At 42.5% G+C, this 24,487-nt stretch overlaps 1 protein-coding gene across 1 annotated transcript in view; it reads right to left on the bottom strand.

The window, feature by feature from the left end:
- The window catches only part of LOC125439411, a 117,413-nt gene that overhangs the window by 90,006 nt on the left and 2,920 nt on the right, over positions 1-24,487 (bottom strand). Inside the window, exons 2-3 of the mRNA XM_048508516.1 lie at positions 19,755-19,834; positions 16,626-16,744 (exon numbers count right to left, since the gene is read on the bottom strand). Coding sequence (XP_048364473.1) covers positions 16,626-16,744; positions 19,755-19,834 — 199 coding nt within the window. The remainder of the gene's footprint in view (positions 1-16,625; positions 16,745-19,754; positions 19,835-24,487) is intronic.

Below are 24,487 nucleotides of genomic sequence, written 5' to 3'. Positions count from 1 at the left end.
AAAAAAAATGCCCAGGTAATATTCTTACAGAGACCAATGCCATCTTCATTTGCAGCGTGTGCAAACTTGCCCACTCCATCCTATCCCAAGCGTATGGCTATTATTATGCTGTTGCATAATATCTTAAAGCTGACAGGAAGAAAGCAGATTTATTTTGAAATATGGTGTTGGAGGAGAGTTTCCCGGATGCCATGGACCAAAAAAGACAGACAACTGGGTTCTAGATCACATCAAGTCTGAACTGTCCCTAGAAGCTGAGGTGATTAAAGTGAGGCTATCATACTTTGGTCACATTATGAAAAGTTGAGTGATTTGAAAAGGCAATCATGATGAGAAAAGTCAAAGGCGGAATGAAAAGAGAAAGACCCAGCATGAGATTGATTGCCTCTATAAAGGAAGCCATGTCCCTCAGTTTGCAATACCTGAGCAAGGTTGTTAACCATAGGATGTTTGGGAGGACATTGATTCATAGGGTCACCATGAGTGGGAAATGTCTTGACAGTATTTAATGCACACATAATATTTTAGCCAAATTCCTTTCTTGAAGTTGTCTGACAGTGTTTCAGTGCACAAAAGGCAATTTATTTTGCTTCCTATATTCCTTAAAATATTCTCAACGATTTAGAAGGGTTTTTTTTAATCACTTGAACTTATGATGTCATCTACTGGTGGGATTCAAATAATTTAACAACTGGTTGTTTACAAGCACCATTTTAACAACCGTTTCTGCTGAAGTGGTGCGAACCAGCTGAATCCCACCACTGAAGTCATCTCTAATTACAAAAACTGGCATGGGTGGAGCAGAATTACTTTGGAATCTACATTTCAGTAGATTTCATATGTGAGATTAGGAGAACAAGGGGGGGGGGTATTTTTCTATTACCAGCAGTGATCAACTTTTCCAGACCAGGAACCCCTCTGAGATGCGAGCATTTGACAGGCAGGCAAGCAGCTTCAGAGTCATGTGGGAAGAACAAGAGAAACCAGAGTTTTGACCTCACTGGTACCAAGGCCAGAACCTCAGTCTCCAGACTGAGAGAACCAGGGACATGTCAAAAGTCAGAGCCATGAAGAAATTCTATCAGCTCCAAAAAATGTGTGCTAGTCTAAAGATATGGAACCCTTTCTTTATGTTTATGCACATTAGCAACAGGTCCTACCAAAAAACATGATTGCTCTAGGGGGGTTTGCAATTCAGCAGCTGAGTGACCCATGGCTGAAGATCACTGTGAGTCTATTTAATTGTTGAAGAGGAGAATGCTGGATATAAACAGAGATCTTATGACCTGGACTATGGCAATAGTAGACATGCCTGTGCTTTCTTGTCCTTGTTTGCTCTGAGTGGATTGGGCTGACCATCTCGGACAACTTCAGCCCACTTTTACTGTGTAGGAGGAATCTTCTCATCTCTTGCTGGATCTTCCCTGTAGAAGCAAGAAGCTGAGTCCTGTTTCTGCATAAAATGACGTTGGCAACAGAACAGCAAGAAGATTCCGTGCCAGAATTGCATATTGCTTGACGGATGGTTGGTAGGAGAGGAGTGGGGGAGAACAAATAAATTAACATTTTATTAATTAGGGTGTTGGGGGTTTTCTGGATTGTATGGCCATGCTCCAGTTGCATTTTCTCCTGATGTTTCGCCTGCATCTGTGGCTGGCATCCTCTGAAGATGCCACCCACAGATGCAGGAGAAAATGCTACTGGAACACGGCCATACCACCCAGAAAACCCACAACACCTTAGTGATTCCGGCCGTGAAAGTCTTTGACAATACAATGTTTCTTTAGTCGAAACATTTTCAAAACAGCTTCATTTGCCTGTGCAGTCCTTTTGGGATGTCTCCCCCTCTGCCTTCCCTGCACTTTTTCATTGGTGCCATTTTCTCAGCTCACTTCTTGCTTTTCGTCTGTTTTTCCTGCAAGCTTTTCCTGTAGGTTTATTTATGGGAGTGGGGCTAATCATCAAAGGATGGACCGCAGAAGGTGCAGAGAATTGCAGCACTCCACTGAGTGGCATAGAAGCTACATTATCAAACATTATTTTTAATTGAACTATTTTTTTCTGCCTGCTTCCAGTGTCCAGCATTTGGTTATGTAGGAGCAGAAAGAAATTAACAGGGCAGAGTTCAAGAAAAGCCCACAACTTTAATGACAGCATGTAGGGGGGGAGGGAAATTGAATGGCCTACTGAGTCATTATGGATGCAACCTTGTATTGTATGCTTCTCTTGGATTTAATTTCTCTTCAAAGTACAAGAAGTGTGTGTGTGGGGGGGGGGGGGGGGGAAATCCCAAACCGATTCCTTCTTTATTTGTTTTCTACCTATCTCAGAAGGCTTTATAGTAAACAACACAGGAGATAATGAAAGGTGAAAACCTTCCTTCTCCAAAAGCCTGATTCATCCAAATTATCGAGGCAATTACTTAGGTTAAATATTGAGTCCAGGGGGAAATATACAATCCCATCAACATTCAGGCCAACATTCTCAACAAGCAACATCTCTTTATTCCATGCAACATGCCAGTCACATTCACACTACTGACTGGAAGTAATGATCGAACAGATAACAATGCAAGTCTAGAGATGTGCTATACCATCAATATATAATTTGGTTGGAAGCAAAGCTCTTGTGGGGTTGTTGGTTATTGTCACTTTTCATTTCCTGTTCTCTCGCTAACAGAGGTCGTGATCTGCATCGTTTCACGACAGGTGCTGCCAAGGCAACGCAGCAGCTGCCTGATCTTCCAGGCGGCCAAGTCGCTCTAAACAATAACCCTGTGCGCTGTTGTTGGGAGGATCGCTTCCGCGGCGCTGTGCGCAATCCGCTGGAAGACGTTTTCTTCTTCACCTCATTGTAGCCCACGCTTCGGAAAGAAGTTCTCGCTTCATTCGTCCTCCTCGACCTCCAGGGTCGGAGGGCAGCGTATGGCCGCGACGCCTCGGGCAGGGGCTTAATGAGGGGAAGACACAGTAAGTGGGCGGAGGAGAGAGGCGGCTCCAGGCGGAGTCAGCCTCTGCCTTCGTCGTAAGCCTGTTGCCTGCTCGCGACGCTTTGCGGCGCAGTAGCCTTCACCACGCCGACGGAACTCCTGCCGGCGTGGGGGCGAGAGGGGGCCGTGCAGAAACGGCCTGAGATAACTGTGTCAGCTATTGTAGAAAAGGAAGAGAAAAATGGTAAAATCTAACGAAGAACATACGGCACGTACAAAAAAGCTAAGTTTGGGATGGAGAGGGGACATATAGCGAAGATCTGTGATGCTGGATGGAATGCCATTGAAAATAGCCATCTTGGTTGAAGAAATACATTCAGTGATGTTCATAAGAGAGAGGTATAACTCTCTAAAGGAAGACACTGAAAGGTCTTGGTAGCAGAGCTTGGTATGTATGGGAGAAAGCTGTCCTTGGAATAGCAAACTGAATTTTTTTGACATGAAATCTTAAACTGAAGCTGAATCCAAATCCAGTTAGGAAGAGATAGATAGATATTTATTACGGCCTTTTGGCCAGCCAATAGTTTAAAATCAGAGTACATGTGAATACATAGCACTCCACTTATACAAAAATATAATATAAATTAAAATCCATTATAAAATCTATTAATAAATAACATTAGCTTCAGGCATTATTACAGTCCTCATCACACAGTGCAGCTCTTTGTCTTAGTAAGGAACTACGCTTGTTGTGTACCAATATACAAAATTTAGCTACCTTCTGTGAAATGGCAGAAACACGATCTTCTAATAATATTCTTACAGAATTCTTATCTGAGTTACCTATGAATGGATATACATGACGAGTTAACAATGGTTGGATCAACAGCTTCCTTTCACCTTCATGTAACTTGCAATGCAGTAAGATATGTGACATTGAGTCTACTTCCCCTGAGCCGCACACACAGGTTTTCCCGTGCCTTGGAATATTTTGGAATCGTCCCATCAGATTAGCTGACAGGAAGGCATCGAAGCAAGCCCTAGAAAAAGCCCATCGGCTTCTTGCTGATGTTATATCAGATAGATAAGGTGCAGCTGAAATACCTATCCATGATTTTAGTGGTTTATATAGAACAGGTAGCTGGGGAAAATCTGTTTGCATCTCAATGTCAGTAAGACGTTGGTGGACCATACCCATTGCTCTGCTACTTCCAATCTCCAAAAGTTGCATTGGATCAAGACCACACTGTCTAAGTTTTGATATAATCTTTTCTAGCCATCCAGGGTAAGGTGTTGCTGCCAGTTAGGAAGAGAATCCAACCCAAATCTGAAGCAGTACCTATTCCCCAGAGCATGTACTATCATTCAGCAATCTGGTTCTGAAGTTGTATGTTGCTTGACTGATGGTTGGTAGGAGAGGAGGGGGAGAGAACGAATAAAGACAAGGAAAAAGGACAGTGAATGAAGAATCATATATCGCTCCAACAGAATCAGTTGAAATCCAAGACAGGGCTTTGGAAGGGTGTCCATTTCAGAGCTGAGATGTCACATAATTTAGAGTTCCTTACGGTCCAGCATTAAACCAGACGATAAATTACTTTTCTTTCCTATCTTCTCCTATTTAATGCAAAGCAGTGAACAAAATGCTACAAGGCACTCCTGTTGGCATGACAAATTTCAAGTCAATAAGTCTTCTTGCTGTTGCCAAGATGTACACTGAGATTTGGTGCCTGGCATTCCAAATTAGATAACCTTACTTGAGTAACTACATTCACTGTATCTACAAGAACGGCAAATAAATCAACAATAATTGAAGTACTAAAAATGTCTAATTTCCAGCACAGTGCTTCAAGCAACAACTGAAATTAAAAAACTGTTAAAACGCAGCTACATACCCATACAATCTTGTCAGGAACGCACTGAAGCAAAGGTTAACAAAAAGAATGAATATGCATTCCTGGCTGAAAATGATGCTTTTCCCTGTGTGGCTAGAGACGAATTAAGAAAATGTCAGGTCACATGAGGGTACCCTATACTTCAAGAGCCAACATTTTCTTCCAGTATCTTCCAAGTAAGAAACATAATGACTGCTGTGCGTGGTGAAGAGGGGTAACGGGAGCACAAATGGGAGCTACTGGGCTGCATTGCCCACTCAAAGTTGCTTCCTTAAAACCATCTCATTCTAGGAGCAGCAGTGGCATAGTGGTTAAGAGCAGATGTACTCTAATCTGGAGGAACCAGGTTTGATTCCCCACTCTGCCACCTGAGCTGTAGAGGCTTATCTGGGGAATTCAGATTAGCCTGTACACTCCCACACACGCCAGCTGGGTGACCTTGGGCTAGTCACAGTTCTTCTGAACTCTCTCAGCCCCACCTACCTCACATGGTGTTTGTTGTGAGGGGGGAAGGGAAAAGAGTTTGTAAGTCCCTTCGAGTCTCCTTGCAGGAGGAAAAGGGGGGATATAAATTCAACTCTTCTTCTATTCTCCCAACAACTACAAAAGGTAACTTAGGTAAAGAGACAGTGATTGGTCCAAGGATGTTCTCAACTCAACAATGATGTGGTCTTCCTGGTTTGAATTCAATAACATACCATTACATATTATAGCTATCTTTTAGAGTGCTCTAGAGAAGTATTAAATTAGTGGTCTCCATTGTGGGGACCCTGGCGCCTTTTCCCCAAAGCCAGTCCTGACTTTCCTGCACTTCATTGGGACACATGGTGTTCAAGAAGAACTTAGGAGGAATCACCTTTGTGTCTGCAAACAGAAGCCATCCAGAAACAGTTGCACCCATTATAAAATAACATGTTTCCTTGAAACACCCAGTATTTTGTGACTGGTCCCAGACTGGTCCCAAAAACATCTCCTTTTTGGATGGCACCCAATGTGCTCAAGATTCCAAATATCTCCATAGGTTCAGTAATACTGGAGACCCCAGTACTAAAACATAGGATCAGGCTGCAAATTATAAAAAAATATATATCTGAAACTGTAAGTCTAAAACCATATTTATAACACATTAAAAGCCTCTTCTTCATCTACTCTGGATTGGGAGACCAAAATACAGCCATGCATATGAGGGCAGATACCTAATAAGTCTGCTGTCTGATTCTTCCTTTCAGAGTCTCCTGCAAGTCCAGGAGAAAGATCTGCATTCAAGTTTTATGGAATCCTGATAAAACCAAGAGGCATGGTTCCTCCAGTTGCCTACTAGGAGCAGATAATTAATTGAACAATGAAGAAGAAGAAGAAGAAGAAGAAGAAGAAGAAGAAGAAGAAGAAGAAGAAGAAGAGGAGGAGGAGGAGGAGGAGGAGGAGGAGGAGGAGGAGTTTGGATTTATATCCCCCCTTTCTCTTCTGCAGGAGACTCAAAGGGGCTTACAATCTCCTTGCCCTTCCCCCCTCACAACAAACACCCTGTGAGGTAGGTGGGGCTGAGAGAGCTCTGAGAAGCTGTGACTAGCCCAAGGTCACCCAGCTGGCATGTGTTGGAGTGTTCAGGCTATGCTGCTAAAGGATATTTTCAGCACATAATCCAACATGGGAGACTTTCCCCTTGGGACATTTGCTAAGAAAAAAATCCATTATCATTCCAGATTTAGGCTTTGGGGTGAGATTTACTTGCTGGATATTTTCAGGGAGGACATTCACTTATTTATTAAGTTTATATACTGTCTCTTCCCATACAAGTGCAAGGTAGTTTCCAATATTTCAATCAAATCCATGTAATCAGTTAAAATATAATTCTAACTACAAATTTCCAACAATTACAAATTTCCAACAATGACAACATAGCAGATTAAAATTTAATCCAACCATTTCATTCCAAGATGGCCCTCAACTCCTTAAACCCTATCTGAGGGAGAAAAAAGGAAAAAGCAAGGGATGGGATGGGATGGGAAAAGAAGGGAGAGGGAAGGAAGGAGAGGGAAAAAGGAAGATGAAAAGAAAGCGAAAGGGAAAAAGAATGACGGAAAAGCGGGAAACGGGGAGGGAAAGGCCTGAATGTCAATTGCTGGTTTTGGATTCAAATCCATGTGGTTATGGAGATTGGGACCATTGTATATGAGAGTCTGGGGCAGTTCTTGCTAAAGATAATGCCACCAATTTTACCCACAACACAGTCCTATTTTTATGCTAAAGACCTTCCAAATTTCAAACTGGGGGGTCGGGACAATTTTACAAAGGCCAGGAGCACGTGCCTCTCAGTGCAGACTCAGCTGTCTCCCACAACTCTTCACAGTTATCCTTTGAGTTGGGGTGTTGTGTGGTTTCTGGGCTGTATGGCCATGTCCTAGTAGCATTTTCTTCTGATGTTTCTCCTGCAGAGGATCCTCTGAAGATGCCAGCCATGGATGCAGGCAAAACATCAGGAGAAAATGCTTTTAGAATACGGCCATACAGCCTGGAAACCACACAACACCCCAGTGACTCCGGCCGTGAAAGTCTTCAACAATACATCCTTTGCGTTTGTCCCCCAACGTCTTTTCCCTCAGCCCAAAGTAAACCTGGCCAAGCAGCAAAACCTTGAAGGAGGGACTGCAGGAGACAAATCCACGGGTGAAGAGAGAGTCCCAAAATCTAACTTCTGCATTTGCACATCTCTTCAAATCATATCCCATGCTAATACGTGATTGAGGCAAACAGATTTTTGAAAACAGGAGTCTGCTGCTCTCGCGTGGTGTTTGGCCTCAGCTAACCAAATGAATTCAAATTCAAAGAGGCAAAATGACGGCTAGCCCAGTCTTCGAATAAGAAATCTGAATCTGTAAATTCCGGTGAGAAAATCCCCTTCCCCCTAAAAAAAAAAAAAAGTATTAGATTCAGAAAGTACATTTTGAATGGAGCACCAAAACTAGGGGAACCATCATTCACATGGTTTATGCAGCTGATCAAGAAGAAGAGTAGAGTTTGGATTTATATCCCCCCTTTCTCTCCTGCAGGAGACTCAAAGGGGCTTACAATCTCCTTGCCCTTCCCCCCTCACAACAAACACCCTGTGAGGTAGGTGGGGCTGAGAGAGCTCCGAGAAGCTGTGACTAGCCCAAGGTCACCCAGCTGGCGTATGTGGGAGTGTACAGGCTAATCTGAATTCCACAGATAAGCCTCCACAGCTCAGGCGGCAGAGCGGGGAATCAAACCCGGTTCCTCCAGATTAGATACACGAGCTCTTAACCTCTTATGCCACTGCTGCTCCAAGGGGATCTTGCTTCCTTAATGCAGAGTGAATTTCAAAGGGAACTGTTATTTTAGGATTTACAGGCAAACAATATCAAAGGTATGCATCAGTGACCAGTTAAAAGCTCGGCAAAAAACTTCTCTATCCATATCTGATTTGGAGACATTCCTTCTTTACAGTTTGATTAAAAGCTGTCAGGGGAAAGAGGTCATCTCATGCTGCAAATAGAAATGATTGAACCAGAGGACTGGGTCTTACACAGTCCAGCGACACCCTGCAAAACCAAACTGTGGAGAGTGGTTTCAATCATTATACCTCAGTGGAAAAGTAAAAGGCAAAAGGGGGCGAGATCTAGCAACAAGCACTAGAAGATTTCCCCCCCCTGCCTAAATCACACCAGAGTGCTCCCTCGTCTCTTTAAAGTTCAGCCAGAGAATGTAATTCACATCTACAGAGAACTCACGAACAACTGCAACAAATTCCCAGTTTACAGGACTTCCTATTAAATCAAGAGACCGATAGAGTCATTATAGTTTTATTTTGGAATTGAGCATCCTATTCATAAAATCTGTTTGCCTACCTTATATCCCCCCCTGACTTCATGTGGAAACGTATGGTCTGTTACTGAGTATTGATATCGCCCCAGTAGTAACTTTGTTTCTTATGCTTTCTGCGGCATCCACTAACATGAATGGAGGAGAACATGGATGGACAATCTCCTGAAAGATACATCTGGACAAAATCAATGGGCTTTGACAGGAGAAACTCTTTACAGGACCACACTGCCAGTGACCCTGGGTCAGCCTAACGCACCTGACAGCTTTGTTGTGGGAATAAGACGGGGAAGAGAAGAACCACCTACAACGTACTGAACTCCTTGAGGAAAGATAAGATTAAAAGTAGCGCTGATGAGCAAACTGCAGAGAACTGTCCAATGGCCTTTGCCGAGCAGAACTATCAGCTTTCACGTCGCCATGACAGCCCAGCTCCTCCCTGGATATCCTGAGGACAGGAGATACGATCTCTGCCCTGAGCCCGTAAAGCAAAACAGTTCCTCATTCCCAGACTGAGTGACTGCAGTTGAGAACGATCCACTCACCCAATTCAGAGGATGACAAATTCTGAATGTCCATTGATTGAGGGATTTGAACCAGTGTTGGACTCTGGGCCTTTCCCCACTTATCTTAAGCCCCACGCTACTCTCCTCAAGTAGCGCGGGGTCCCGGGGCATTCCCCATGACAGGGGTGGCGACAGCGCAGCCGCCCCGACACTGCTGCTGTCGTGCCCCCTCAGCGCGCTGCATCCCTGGCGCTCTTGTAAACAGCACCTTTTGATGACCCTGCACAGAGTGCGGGGTCATGGGGACGCCCGGGCGCGCGGCATAGGGGGTATCGGGGTGAGTGGGGAAACGCCCTCTGATTGGGTGCATTCATGAACTGCGGCTCTCACAGCTTTGTCTGAATGGAGCAACGGGCTGATATTTCCACTTCGGTATATGCAACCATGTACCCTGAACAATACGGGTTTCTCACTGCGTACCGAAGCAAGAACATACACCCGTTGTCCTATTCAGATGGAATGGTGATTGCATACTCTGCTGGTATGTGCAGGAGAAGTGTTAGAAATGTAATGACGGAAAATGGGTTTTGTCAATCAATTCCAAGTTCAAAATATATCCAATCCATTGTCTCCTGTGCAAAGAGAAAGGCAACTGAAACACACCCCTTACCTATTTTGTGGTCATTTGCAAATCATCTAGAATTCCAGATAAACCAATGTTCAGCTTTGTCCCCTTTCCTCACTTAACTTATACACAAGCTTTCAAAGGCAGAGCCATCTCTTTCATGCCCCACCAATGTCCAGGCCTTATGTAATTGCAATAAGAAAGAGATAAACCAGGATTGTAGCTGGCAACCAGCGGGAAATCACAGAGGGTAAAGACTTACCTTTTTGGTATTGCACCAGCAAACCTTTGGGTGAATTCTGGAGCATTGCCCAATGTGATGATGTCACTTTCAGGTTGTGTTGGAAGCAACTTAATGTCAATAAAAGGCTGATATCCCCCCTTCCCTCCTTTCCTGCCCAGCTGAGCAGCAGCAGGCAGAACCTATGAGAAACAGTCTGTTGTAGAAACTAGCAGCCATCTTCCCACAATTCCCTCTCCTGCTGAAAGCACCATCCCAGCTATATCTAGGCCTCCAATAATTGGAATCAGAGTGAGAAAAAAACAGCCTGGGGTTCACAAATTGTCAGTCATCTTCCTGCTGAAAGTACCCCCACCATGGCCAAGAACCTACGACAAGAGAGACAAATGCAGCCTAGATCTTCTAATCTCTCAGACATTTTTCTATAACTCCACCTCTTGCTTCAAATGGCAGCAATAAGTTGTTAGGACGCCATTTCAGTATTGTTACCTAGGCCCCTTCCGCACATGCAGAATAATGTGTTTTCAAACCACTTTCACGACTGTTTGCAAGTGGATTTTGCTATTCCGCACAAAGCTTCAAAGAGCATTGAAAGCAGTTTGAAAGTGCATTATTCTGCATGTGCGGAATGAACCTGAGTCAGTTTTTTTTTAAAAGGCTTTAAAAAGTCCTCCAGGAAAAGAAATGATGGCAAAGTGTGTGGAAAACATCTGTATGGATGCTCTTCTGCAGGACTGAAGCTGCACCACTGTGAAAGTGGGTTTTGAAAATGAAATATTTAGGCGCGTGTGTGAATGTGGACTGCAAGCCAAAAATTAACATTGAACTGTGAGCACCAGCACTCATCTTCCATGCCTTGTCCTTTCCCCAGCAGCTCCCTATAACCTCCCCCTCCCCAAGGCATAACCAGGGATCAGGGCAAATTTGTGGACAAAAAGTCACAGAGGTCAGTACGGAAGGGGTCAGGCAACATTACCCTCTCTTCCCTTTTCTGCCAGACCAGCCACTTTCTATCAGCCATAGTTCTCATAGGGCATTTCCCCACTGACCAGGATCCCCCCTATGCTGTGCGCTGCTCTCAGCACGCGGCATCCCTGGCGCGCGCCCGGGCGTCCCCACGACTCTGCGCGAGGTCATCAAAAGGCGCCGTTTTCTCCAGCACCAGGGATGCCACGTGCTGAAGGGGCGCAACAGCGGCAGCATTGGGGTGGCTGCGCTGTCACCACCCCTGTCGTGGGGAGTGCCGGGGGACCCCGCGCTACTTGAGGAGAGCAGCACGGGGCTTAAGGTAAGTGGGGAAAGGCCCATTGTTCACTGAATCCCACTCAATAATCATTATTATTTTAGGCCAAAATCCACACACAGATCTATGTACCTTCCCAAGTTCCTTTTCAGAAATGGAAAGTTCAGTGAGTCTAACCTTTTATTGCCGATGGTAATTTTTGTTTATCTATCCATTTATTTAGTAGTGTTGGACCCCAGATTTCAGAGCCAGTACAGTATAGCATTTAAGAGTATCAAATTAGTATCTTGGAGATTCAGGTTTGAATCCCCACAGAGATGGTGGCAATGGATATTTTTCAACTGCAGTGAAGCCGTGGCATGGAAACAAGACGTTTTCCCAAGCAGCCAAGATTAATTTCAAATATTTTGAACTCCCAGGCAATTATTTGATTCCAGCGGGTAATTCATTCTGCTCCTTACTTACTCAGTGTACAATCAATCTGTTCTGTTTGTATGACATAAACGACAAGCAGTTTCAGAGGGATGAGGCATATGTGAAGGTATTTAAGGAAGCACAACAGGGAATATGCTGTGCAAAGAAACATCTGCATTTATTTCAACGTCGAATCACTTGTGTGTTATAAAATAGGCAAATTTTATTGTTTGTATTAAAACAATGTACCTACAGCTGCTCCTTTTACAATTAATTCTCCTTCAGACTCTCCTGGGTTTTTTTTGGTCATCACATGGAATACGATCCTATTTTTGAAAAAGGCTATTTTGGGAGACCAGTCTCTTAAACCAGTGTTTTCCCTCGACAACCACCACATGATTTAATGGAGCTGCAACACTGAATAATGTATCTTAAAATCCAGTTCCTGAAGCCATTTTTTTTGAAAATTAGAAAGTTACCACAAAATGACTTTTTCCTCTTCAGTTTGTACCTGGTGCTTGTGGAGGTGCCGGTTCATTATGTGATCATCAGTTACCACATCTTTTCACCACATGAGTTTTCACATGGGTAGAGTTAGGGCAGGGGTCGGCAACCTTTAACACCCAAAGAGCCATTTGGACCCGTTTTCCATGTAAAAGAAAACACTTGGAGCCGCAAAGACTTTTTGACATTTAAAATGACGATTACACTGAATATATTGTTTTTTACCTTCATGCTTTGTATAAACAATTATAGTGTGTTGCTTATGAAATCCATGAAGTGCTACAGAGAAAATTATATTTTATTTATGTAAAGAACACATTTTGAACATTTTGAACTCTTAAAAAATAATAACAGAACTCCATGTCTGCCATGGAGGGTGAACTCGACAGCCATATTCCTCACTGAACATGGCTCCTGCCCTGGCCCCCAAAACCACAGCTTCTGAGAATCTACCCCCAAATGTCCTGGGATTTGCCCGCCGGGAGTTGACAACCCACGACAACCATCTACAAGCTTACCCTCCACTGGCTTACTCTGAAGTAAACCTTCCAAGATCCACGTGCAACGCTTTCCCCATGCGGTCCTGCCCTCCTTGGCAATGCAGAAGCAAACAATTCCCACCCACCCCCGCCTCCCTATCAAACAGCCCCGATGAGTGCAACCTTGCAGGGCTGCAGGTAATAACTCCTTTAAAACCTGACACCATCTTTCTTATCTGGACTCAGCCAGACTGCAATCCGCCAGGAAAGCCCCTGGAGCTCAGTGGGGCTTCTGAGGGGTCTGCAACCCAAGGTGATGCTGCTGGGGTACCCCATGTGGTCCTGCCCCCCAAGAAGGACCCGGGGGAGGGGGAAATGAGGGCACCCAAAGCAGGATCGACCCTTGACCCCCCATTCAAGGGGGGTGGATTGAGGCTAGGATTGCACTGAAAATCTGCACTCTTGCAACTCCCTCCCATTTCCCACCCTTTGCTGCTCACCTGTTCAAGGGGATCCACTAGTGGTGCTCCACCCTGGACCGTCATCAGTCAACCAGGCAGCTGGGACAGGGAACCCGGAAGTGGCTTGGGATACCTGTCTCGGGCTTTGCCTCTCTAGGAACGGGGACTCTTTCCCATTAACCCTTAGGGCAACTCTCCAAAGGAGGCTGAGAGGACCCAAGTCATGCAGAGCTGCAGTACAAGGATGAAAGAGCTGCATGTGGCTCTGGAGCTGCAGGTTGCAGACCCCTGAGCTAGAGCCATGTGCAGTTTCACAGGGTCTAAATCAGCAAGTGGTTAGCAGCACCCACTTATGGTTGAAGAGTGGGTCAGTGTGATATGATACTTTGATGCCTCGTGTGTTGGACTAGGAGATGGGAGACCTGGTTTCAAATGGACAGTCTACTATGGAGTTAAGTAGCTCCAGGTCAACTACTAAGCTCCATAGTACAGTGGCCATTTGATACCAGGCTTCCTAACTCCTAGCCCCACAAGTTTATAGAGCCTATGAAATTGAACATGGTTCCAGCCCTGCCCTGTCTACCCCCCAGTTCCATTACCATCAAGTAACACTCCCTGATAATGGCCAAGTCCTCTCCCACGTGGGTCTTAGCAACAGCGACAGGGAATACATCCAACCCTTTCCCTTGCAGGCAACACCACTGATTCCTCAGAGTAGCTTTGACTCTACGATCAGACACGAATGTACTAAATATATACTAAAACAGGGGTGGCCAACCTACGGCACTCCAGATATTCATGGACTACAATTCCCATCAGCCAACTGGCCATGCTGGCAGGGGCTGATGGGAATTGCAGTCCACGAACATCTGGAGTGCCATAGGTTGGCCACCCCTGCACGAAAAAATTTCCCTATGTCAAAACATGGGAAATCATAAGGTCTGTAGCATCAGTGAAGTAAGAAGGTGATGGATTGATTTTTGTATGTTCACTGGGACTTGAAGCTTCTGTTCACTAAGGTTCAGTGCCTTGACTAGTGGAGACGCTAAACATTATTGAACTATCATTGAATAAGAGTATTATGAGGGCATAGATTGGTAACAATGAGAATAGTGGTAATTGTTAATTCTGAAAACCCCCAAAACACAGGGCAGTCCAGTCCAGTCTTAAACACATATTGGCTCCTGTATTCTATATATTTATTTACAAGGTAAAGATAGAGGGGCGCCAGGATACTGCAAAATCCAAACTATTTTCAAGGCAAATATTAGCTGATAATTAATACAGTACATGTATAACTTTGAAGATGGCTGGTAGCAGTGTATTTTATGATAAATAGACTTTATGAGGCATTTTTAAGCAGGATTTTATAAAAAAAGGCTACCACAATAAATGATTTACCAGCTCCAATAAAAGATCAAGGAAGTTGCTCAGATTGCATCTCAGCGTATCTAAAACTCTGATGTTTATAGAAACTTAAGCAGACCTAAAGCTCATTAATTAGTTTTTGTCCCAGCTAATCATCCTGTATACTATATTTTAATGGAATGAAGCCTAATCTAGAAAGATCTGGGACCCGAAGAAGGGAGCAGCCCCCTTTGAATATAGCTGAAGGAAATGCGGGGGGGGGGGGGGGCAGTGGAGAGATGGGAGGAAATTATAGGATAGGGAAACTCTGATCCCACTGCTTCTGGAAATAGCATTCCTCTTTGTATCTGTTTTGGTATAGTGGCATCCCTACTGGAGCAATCTTTTATGAATGCCTTTGCATAGCCTAGGAATACTGGGGAGGAACCGGATACAGTTGGACACTTCTATATTAAAAATGACACAGTCACTTGTTTGGAACAGTGAGTAAAGCCTCCTAGAGCAGTGATGGCGAACCTATGGCACGGGTGCCAGAGGTGGCACTCGGAGCCTTCTCTGTGGGCACGTACACAGAGTTTGTCATGTACGGAGCTGAAAATCACCCCCCCCACACACACACACACCTAGGCTGATCGGGCCACTGAGCACGACATGCACGCACTGTGGTGAGCAGGGAGAACTTGGCTGGTGGGCCTGGTGCCTGTGCTCCGGGTAGCTGCTGCCTGAGGAGGGGGCAGTGGAGGCAGAGATGGTGGAGAGAAACAGAGCGGTGCGCATGGGACTTGCTGGAGGCTTGAGCAGGTTGGCCCCTGCTCAAGCAGGTGGGGCGGAGGAAGAGGGAGCCAACTGTTTTTTTCTAAACTAAACCTCAGCATTCAGGTTAAATTGCCCGGTTGGCACTTTGCGATTATTAAGTGGGGTTTGGGTTGCAATTTGGGCACTCGGTCTCAAAATGTTTCGCCATCCCTGTCCTAGAGTATACCAGAAGAGGGGCCTGTGTAACACCAATCCCCAAACGGGAGGGAAAGGAAAGAAAGGATTTCCCCTTTCTCAGGTTCCAAGCCCCAGGGAGTTATTCCCTCAGGAATTATTCCTTATTGACTTTAAGGATCTCCCTAATAATAAACACCAGAGCCCGTATTGCCTTATAGCCCCACAACAAAAGGTTTTATTTAAAATAAACGGTAACATCAAACATTTCTTTGGTAGGGTTGAGGAACTTAAACAAAACAAAACCAAAAAGAACAGAAGTACTTATTGTCATGCAGACAGTTCGCTTAAGCTCTCAAATGGTCCTATGACCAACAATGGGTCCCTGCCTAGAAACTTCCTAGGGTCACCCTAATTTTTATATTTGCTGCAGCCCTGACAGGGTTTTGGGCTCAGACTCCTTTTCTCGAGTCTCCCTCACTCCAACTCTCCCCAGAGAAAAAAGAACCCCCAGCACTCCAGCTGCCTCCTTTTCTTCTCCCAGGCAATTTCCTCCAGCCAATCAGGACTGGGCAGGACTTAACTATTTCAGGGCAGTCTCTCACTGGAAACCACTTCCCAAATATGGGCATTTGTCACAGCCTGGTATGGGCATTTGTCACAGCGGAAAAATAAGACATCCCCTGAAAATAAGACATAGCGCATCTTTGGGAGCAAAAATTAATATAAGACACTGTCTTATTTTCGGAGAAACACAGTAGCAGGTGAGGCATGTGGCAAGCACTTGGGAATCATCAGGAAGGAGCTATAAGAGCAGGCACATTGGATTTAACTGGACAACCAAAGACAAAGTTGAGGTAGTGAAAATAGAAAAGTAGCACTAGGCATGAATATTGTGGTTACAACTGCTACTACACTTTTGAAAAAAAAAGTGCTTGTGGGTCTTTAATAACCGCAAGTAGCCAGAAACTCATTTTTATGGCTCAATCAAATGGCACCTCTTTCAGCAACACATGAAATGTATTTTTTGATTCCAGAAATTATCCATAGCCGCAGTATTAAAACAGCCCTTGTTCTCGCTGTCATCTTCCTTTCAGGTAGTTTGGTTTCAATTTCACTCTTTCTCAAGTAAAGTTTACATAGTTTCACATTAGTAAATTAAAAATAAATTCAGGCACAGATTTGCTCACCGTACAGAGAATTTATGTTCCTCCAGCTCCTCCAGGTAAGACGCACGATGTGAAGGAACGTCATCGACATCAAGCCCAATCCCACAACTTCTGTGGCTATATTTATTGGGTCGGTCATTCTGGTTCATTGCAAATAATAATGAAAAATAGGGACAGTGAAGTAGCCAAAGGCAATGAAGATTCCACAACTCCAATTTAAATTACCACTTTTGAGAATTACTTCAGAGAATGTACATGCAAATGAATCAGGTTAACTCTGCAATGGAGCATCGAGGTTTGGCTGATAAGAAGCAAGGAAATCCAGTTAGCATCATCTGGTTCTTATGCCCTGTCCATCAGTTTTTCACTGATGGACAGTGCAATCCTAAGGAGGGTAGTTTTGCCATGGCTAGAGACAGCACAGCCACATTGCCACCAAAGAAGCTTGCTGTGCCTTGGCCAGTGAGCCAATAGGAACCCTCCTCTGAAGCAACATGGAACTGTTTCATGAAGCACTGTGGACGGGACTTACCTTTTGGCTGATATAGGTCTACACTGATAATGGGGGTGCTCTTGGGTCAAAAAGGTGCAAGAAGCCGACTAAAACCTACTAAAAATAAGTCACGTGCTATTCCACAGGAAACCAGGAACATGTCCTTAGGATTGCAGAAGAAGAAGAGGAGGAGGAGTTTGGATTTATGTTCCTCCTTTCTCTTCTGTAAGGAGTCGAAAGATGGCTTACATACTCCTTTCCCTTCCTCTCCCCACAACAGTCATCTTGTGAGGTAGGCAGGGCTGAGAGAGTTCAGAGAGAACTGTGACTGGCCCAAAGTCACCCAGGAAGCCTTATGTGTAGGAGCATGGAAACAAATCCAGTTCACCAGATAAGAGTCCACTGCTCATGTGGAGGAGTGGGGAATCAAACCCGGTTCTGCAGATCACAGTCCACCTGCTCTTAACCATTATACCAGTCTTGCTCTGGGTGGGTTATATTAGCCTATATTAATTTTCCTTGATCAGTACTGAATTTTTTTTAAAAAAAACTGAAATTTCAAAACTGAGGCCCCTTTCGCACACGCAAAATAATGCGTTTTCAAACCACTTTCACAACTGTTTGCAAGTGGATTTTGCCATTCCGCACAGCTTCAAAGAGCACTGAAAGCAGTTTGAAAGTGCATTATTCTGCAGGTGCGGAATGAGCCTGAGTGTGTACGCAAAGCGCACAAGTTGTGCTGAGGCACAATTGGCAAGTTTAGCTGTTGTGAATGAATCAAAATTACAGCACTTCAGATGCAAAACAAAATGGCATTAAAATGGATTGCACATGAACTACGCTGCGTTTGATCATGTACATGACTCAAAAGCAAGCCTTCTGTCAAAGGCATGAGCGTGTGATCCCAGGAAGCATTCACTTTCTCACAAGGATTGCATGGGCAGAAGCACTTTGCGCCCCTTAACAACAATACGTTAATAACTTAATTACATGCAGGACAAATGCTCTGAACAACATCAAATGAGATGTCACTGCTTTGCTCTTCAGGCCAACAAAACATCACAAGACCAGAAATAGCAGTAATTTGGTTGATGCATGGAAGTTCCCCACTTGGCTCCAAACATCAGTCTTCCAAATGTAACCTATTATACGTCCATCTAACAAGAACAATTTGCTTTTAATGTGTTAGAGGCCGTGTGTATGACCAAAAGAAAATGTCCATAACCTCAATAAAAATATTTAGAACTGCCATCAACTTGAATTAATCTACCATTTCACTTTATCACAGTGTTTCATATTAAATGTGAATCATGTACACGGAGAAAGGTTGTTTTTTTTAGAAGGCCCCCGCTTCATGAAACCCCTTTCCAAGGAAGACACATTTATCTCCCAATTTCATACATTTTTATTACCAGCAGATGAAAACTTTCTAGGTTATGAAAGGTTTTCTGAATAAAAGCAGTTTAGGATATTTTATCTTTTTTTAGCTTGCTGAAGACTATTTTGGAGGAAATTATGATTACTTTCATATTTCATTTGTTTGTTATACTGAATAATCCTTGAAAAGGGATATAAGCACTTAAGAAAATTCTCGCTGGATCAGAGCAATGGTCCAACTTATTAAAAATCTTGCTTCCCACAATAGACAACCAGATGCCTCCGGAAGCACTGTAAATAGGATATGTAGACCAAGGCCTCCCTCCAAACAGTTTAAGTAATGTATTGATCTTGAACTTATCTTGCCAGATATTGTTTCCATATGCTTCTCTCCTGTACCCTTTCAGAAGTTACATGATGAAGAGCAGGCCTTCTCACAGCAGACAAGTTCATCTCCACAACCCTCACTACCAACACCTCACAAAAGATAAGGAAAAACTCCATAAGGAGCTGACACAAGACTACCCTTATTCTGAAGAGGGGAATTGATGATTGAATGATACTCTCTGCTCTTCCATTAATCTTTTCTGGGCCCCAGCACCCAGAGGGTCATCTGCAAAAACGTTCTGAACGGAGCACCCTCTGAAATGGTTTCTGTTAGTATTTCAATGTCATGTTTATTAGCTAAGTATTCAGGAACCTCCTGATGATAACAATAGTGAATTGAAAGCAAAAAAATAATTGACTTTCAACTAGGATTAAGTATGGTAGTTCAGATATGTTAGTTTATGGTTCAGGCATTTTCCAGATATTCCCAGGACATTCAACTGATTCTCTGTCATGGTTTTAAACCCTGAAACCTGAAGAGGGCCAACAGAAGAGGGCCAAAGGGTGAATGATTTGTAAATGCACAGGAAAATTAGCACATAAAATAACCATCGAATTGCCACTTCAAAGAGTCACAGTTTAAATGGATTTGCCAGGCACTGGGAATAACCACTGTTGAATAAACCTGAATAAATTTGTGAGTAGGATTGCATTTACGGTTGTGTTGTTATTTTGCCAAAGTCTCTAGCAGTCTCTTCAGGAGAAGGCCTGTAACTAGTTGTTAAAAGTTGTGCTGGCTTTGCTAAGTTTGCAAATGTCTGTTTTCCTTCTACTTTGATGCATAATAACCCCCTATCAGTATCTAAGGGATGCACTTCCGTATTTTTATATTCCACAAAGAATAATAGTAAACAATGGGAGAGGGGAGGAAAAGTTTGAATTGTAACTCTTACCTTGTAACAAACTTCTTTCACAGGCACCATATCACAATACTTTTCAGCATAACCAGAACTAATTTTATACAGGTCATTTCCTGAGCCAGAAAAGGGAGAGGAAAGCTGTTTATTATCCAAAAGACACTTGTTTTCCATAATCATATTAAGAAGTTTATTTTTTCAGCATTATTTTTATGTTTTATGTTCAGTATTATTTTATGTTCATAAAAATATTTTTATATTTTTTTCAGTATTATTTTTATATTAGCAGAATATAAAAAGAAATACAGGATAACAAGATAGAACAATTAGAAAATAAGACAATAAAGCAGAACAACAAAAAAGAACATGGATGTTCACTGAGCATTTATATAAATGATGATCAATAAAATCATGAGCTTGTTCTAATAATCAAATACCGGTACATTAATACAGGATGAACATTTACACATGGTTACTATCAGTTTCTGGTCACAATTCTTATAAGCTATATGTACATACTATCACATTTTCATCTTTTTTTAAAACTTATTTTGATTATTCAAATGCACTTTTCCCATTTTGAAAATTCATCATATTCTACACACTTATTTCATTTAAATCTCTTCAACCTTATCCTTTGTCAATCTTATTTTGAAGAATAACATGCATTGTACATTTTCAATTTCTTTTGGAATTTGTGGCTCCATCTTCTATTCACACAGTTTGCTAGCTTGGCCATTGTTGCATCCATGTTAAAAGGTTTCATCAGGGTAGTCCTAAACAGAATTACTGGTACACCCTTCTGTGTCCCTTGAAGTTGATGGCCTTAGAAGATTGTAATGCTACTTCAGATTTTGCCGTAAAACATTTGTGTCTTTACAGTTAAGGGCACGGCTTTGCCATATACGACACTGTCAATGATGCTTGGAGATTGAAACTGGCGATCAAATGAACGCAACGTTGGTGGGCTCCTCTGTCGCTGATCTCCAAGAACTGAACCAAATGCAAACTGGTTCAGGGGTTTTCAAGATATGGGAACTGGGGTCCTCCCGTTTTTCCCCACTGTTGCATCAACAGAATCTCCATACACCTGAGGAATGTGCTAGCATGGAAGACCTGAACCATACTAGCCTATCTATTGATCTGCATTATTTGTTTTGTGTTTGAATGTGCAACGCTTAGCCGGTAGTTGCACATCTCTTTTCTAAAAGCGTTGTTAGGTGAGGGCACAAATTTCTTCAGTAAATTTAATGCTTCTGTTTAAAAAGCCACAAATCCCCAGCAAGAACTGATTTTTAAAAATCTAGGAAAAATGCTTATTTTCTAACTATTCTATCAATGTTAATAGCCTGGAATGGGATTGTACACACAACATGAGTACTGGTTAGTACCCATGGCATTGCTATAATCAGTAAAATAACTTACACTGTTTAAAAACCTATGCTGTTTTGAAAACATTTGCCCCAGTATGCACAATTGACATTGAGCACACATAAGAACATAAGGAACATAAGAACTAGCCTGCTGGATCAGACCAGAGTCCATCTAGTCCAGCACTCTGCTACTCGCAGTGGCCCACCAGGTGCCTTTGGGAGCTAACATGCAGGATGTGAAAGCAATGGCCTTCTGCTGCTGCTGCTCCTGAGCACCTGGTCTGCTAAGGCATTTGCAATCTGAGATCAAGGAGGATCAAGATGGGTAGCCAGAGATCGACTTCTCCTCCATAAATCTGTCCAAGCCCTTTTCAAAGCTATCCAGGTTAGTGGCCATCACCACCTCCTGTGGCAGCATATTCCAAACACCAATCACACATTGCGTGAAGAAGTGTTTCCTTTTATTAGTCCTAATTCTTCCCCCCAGCATTTTCAATGAATGCCCCCTGGTTCTAGTATTGTGAGAAAGAGAGAAAAATTTATCTCTGTCAACATTTTCTACCTCATGCATAATTTTATAGACTTCAATCATATTCCCCCTCACACCTGATACCCATAACTATTTGTACAGCGAGACTCATCCAGACATACGTGTGCCACTTTGTGTGCATTTTGTGACATTTTGTGTGCACAACTGACACATCTGATACACATGACCATGCACACATACTCATCCAGATACACTTGGACCACTTTTAATGCATGTATCACCACTGATGGGACAAGATTCGGACTGCAACATTTTTTGTGGCAGGTTCCCCCCCCCCCCCCACATCCTTTTCCCTACAGGATTCTAAACATAGCCTCCTCCTCCAATTCAGTACCATGCCACCATTTCTGAATCTTTCACTCCCCTTTAGGAAGTGTGTTTCCCCTACGTAGTAGTAGAGTACATATGCCCCATATTAAAAGCAGGGGAAAGAAGATAAATTGGACCTGGTTGCCTGAATGAAAAGATGACAACAAATTAAATACGGCTGCTTAATAATTTTCCTGTGGGCCGCTGTGCTTTAATTTCAAAGGGGGTTTTTTTGCGCTTGTATTCTTCTCTTTATTTTCTGTATCACTGAGCTCATTACTTTTAATTCTAGATAGATTTCCTGGTAAAACACAATGTAATTCTTCAGCGGCTATAAACAGTGAGGAGCTGCTTAAATTAAAGATCAATAAAAAAATACAGGAGGGGAAAAGAATACGTGTCATAAATAAAATAAAGGGAATGCTCACACACAAAATGCTCTGCAATTAAACAGGAAGAAAATCTAAAATGAAATTAAATGTAGTTGTAATACATTTCCCATTCTTTTCTTCGTGAAAATTACTGCAGGAGCGGAGGGCTTTTTTTCCCTGTAATTCAAATGTTAAGCGGCCAGATGTGTGTCTCATGCTTGAAGAGTTGAAGCTTTGCATTATTTAGCATATTAAGATTCACAGAATTTAAAAAAGGCTTCCTTTATTGCCTGGAGGTTCTAATTAAGTAAACCTTAGCTTGGTACATTTAAAACTTGCAATACAAGAGATTTTGCTTCTTTCCTGGATTTTTCTTTTTGTTCTTTCTTACAGGCACATCAATATAATAAATATGGAAAAATACTTAAGATGCCATGATTTTTCTTTGGCTTGAGGAATTAAACCTATCTATTACTTTAAGAAGTTTTTAATAGGGCCAGCAATCAGGAAAAAAACATCTAAAGGCTCCAGTCTATTCCTTTTTTAATCATAAGAGTTTTTCATAGTTAGCAGAGAGGAAATGTGACTTATAAAATTCTATGTAAAAAAAAATTCTCTCTCATATATACAATAGGCAGCAAATTAGCTTGGAGGGGAAAAATGAGAATTGCACAGTTTGTCTTTGCTAAACTGCATTCTCTCTCTTTTTTATAACATTTTATAATTGACCGCAAAATGCTATAAAGTGCTAATTAGATGCCCTATCAACTATGAGATGATGGAAAGAGTAGAACAGCTGCACTAGAAATTGTAATTAAAATGAAAATCCTACTGACATGTCTAGGTACAACTGGAAACCATAGCCCACGCATAAACATGCCTTATTTCTCAGTCAAGAACTAAAAAAGCCAACATTCCCCAGCTAGCTGTAACTATTTTATCTCTCCATTCTCTGTATTTACATCCAAACATGATCAACGATTCTTACTTCCAGGAGCACAGATGAGACAACAGGAGAGATGTATGGGATGGGAGCAATTTGCTTTGAGGCTGTGGTTCTGGGGGAAAGAGCTTTTCAACTCTTTGCTCTGCATTGTTTTCCAGATCATACCTGTACATAGTCACATACATCAAAACTGCTATTTGGCTACAGGGGGAAGCAGGGAATGTGCTTATATTTAAATATTTGCAGTTCAGCCTCTATCTTTGAAATCACTGGGTTTAAAGAGTACTTGAGATTACTGCCTGTGTCAACAAGAATTAAATTGGTATACATCTAAGAGTGTTCAACCAGGATGGAGAAGAAAAAGGTTCAGATTCTCACTTAGCCCTGCTGTCTTTCAGAGAACCATATTATGACATCCTGATTCCTGGAAGGAACAGTGGAATATCAATGAAATAAGAAAATAAATAATGTACAAGAATGCAATGTTGCTGCATTTGACTTACAGCTCAACTGGATGAGAATGGAGGAGATTCCCCATGAACTAACTACATTGTTTCATAACAGAGCTAGCAAACTGCATGCTTAAACATTCCCCTGATTTTTAAAAGATGTGCATCTTAAAAACTAGCAAATTATGTTTTTAACCTGGTTTGCACTCCAGTCTGCTAAAGTCCCACATGTAAGGACTTTTTGATGTCATAGACTATTCAAGCAGGATATGTTACAGCTACATTCTGAAACCATCCCATCTCATAAGGGCTAAATTGTGGCAATGCGGTTAACTTTGGGCACAGCATACAAATCGATCAATGGGAGAAAATGTGATTAAAGGGACTTAAGTTCCAATCTTAAAGAGAATTCTTATAAAAGGAGATATTGTTGGTAACTGCTGCCAAAGAAGTTGGCAAAAATGTATAGAAAACATCTCAAATGTGTTGGAAAACTCAGCATCATGAGAGGACTTTTATGGTCGACTTTAATATACAATTGAAACCAAAAGCTTTTTTTTTAGGTCTTATGGATAAACAGGTTGAAAGAAAAAGTAGGGGGCATTGCTTTTACCGTGTTTCCCCGAATATAAGACAGTGTCTTATATTCGGGGAAAAAGCTTTTGGTGTCTTATATTAATTTTTGCTCCCAAAGATGCGCTATGTCTTATTTTCAGGGGATGTCTTATTTTTCTGTGTTCTGTTCGTCGGGCATGCTTCCAAACAAAAACT

Source organism: Sphaerodactylus townsendi, linkage group LG09 (assembly GCF_021028975.2).
Source record: "Sphaerodactylus townsendi isolate TG3544 linkage group LG09, MPM_Stown_v2.3, whole genome shotgun sequence".
NCBI classification, from domain to species: Eukaryota; Metazoa; Chordata; class Lepidosauria; order Squamata; family Sphaerodactylidae; genus Sphaerodactylus; species Sphaerodactylus townsendi.
This window is presented reverse-complemented; position numbering and strand designations above follow the sequence as displayed.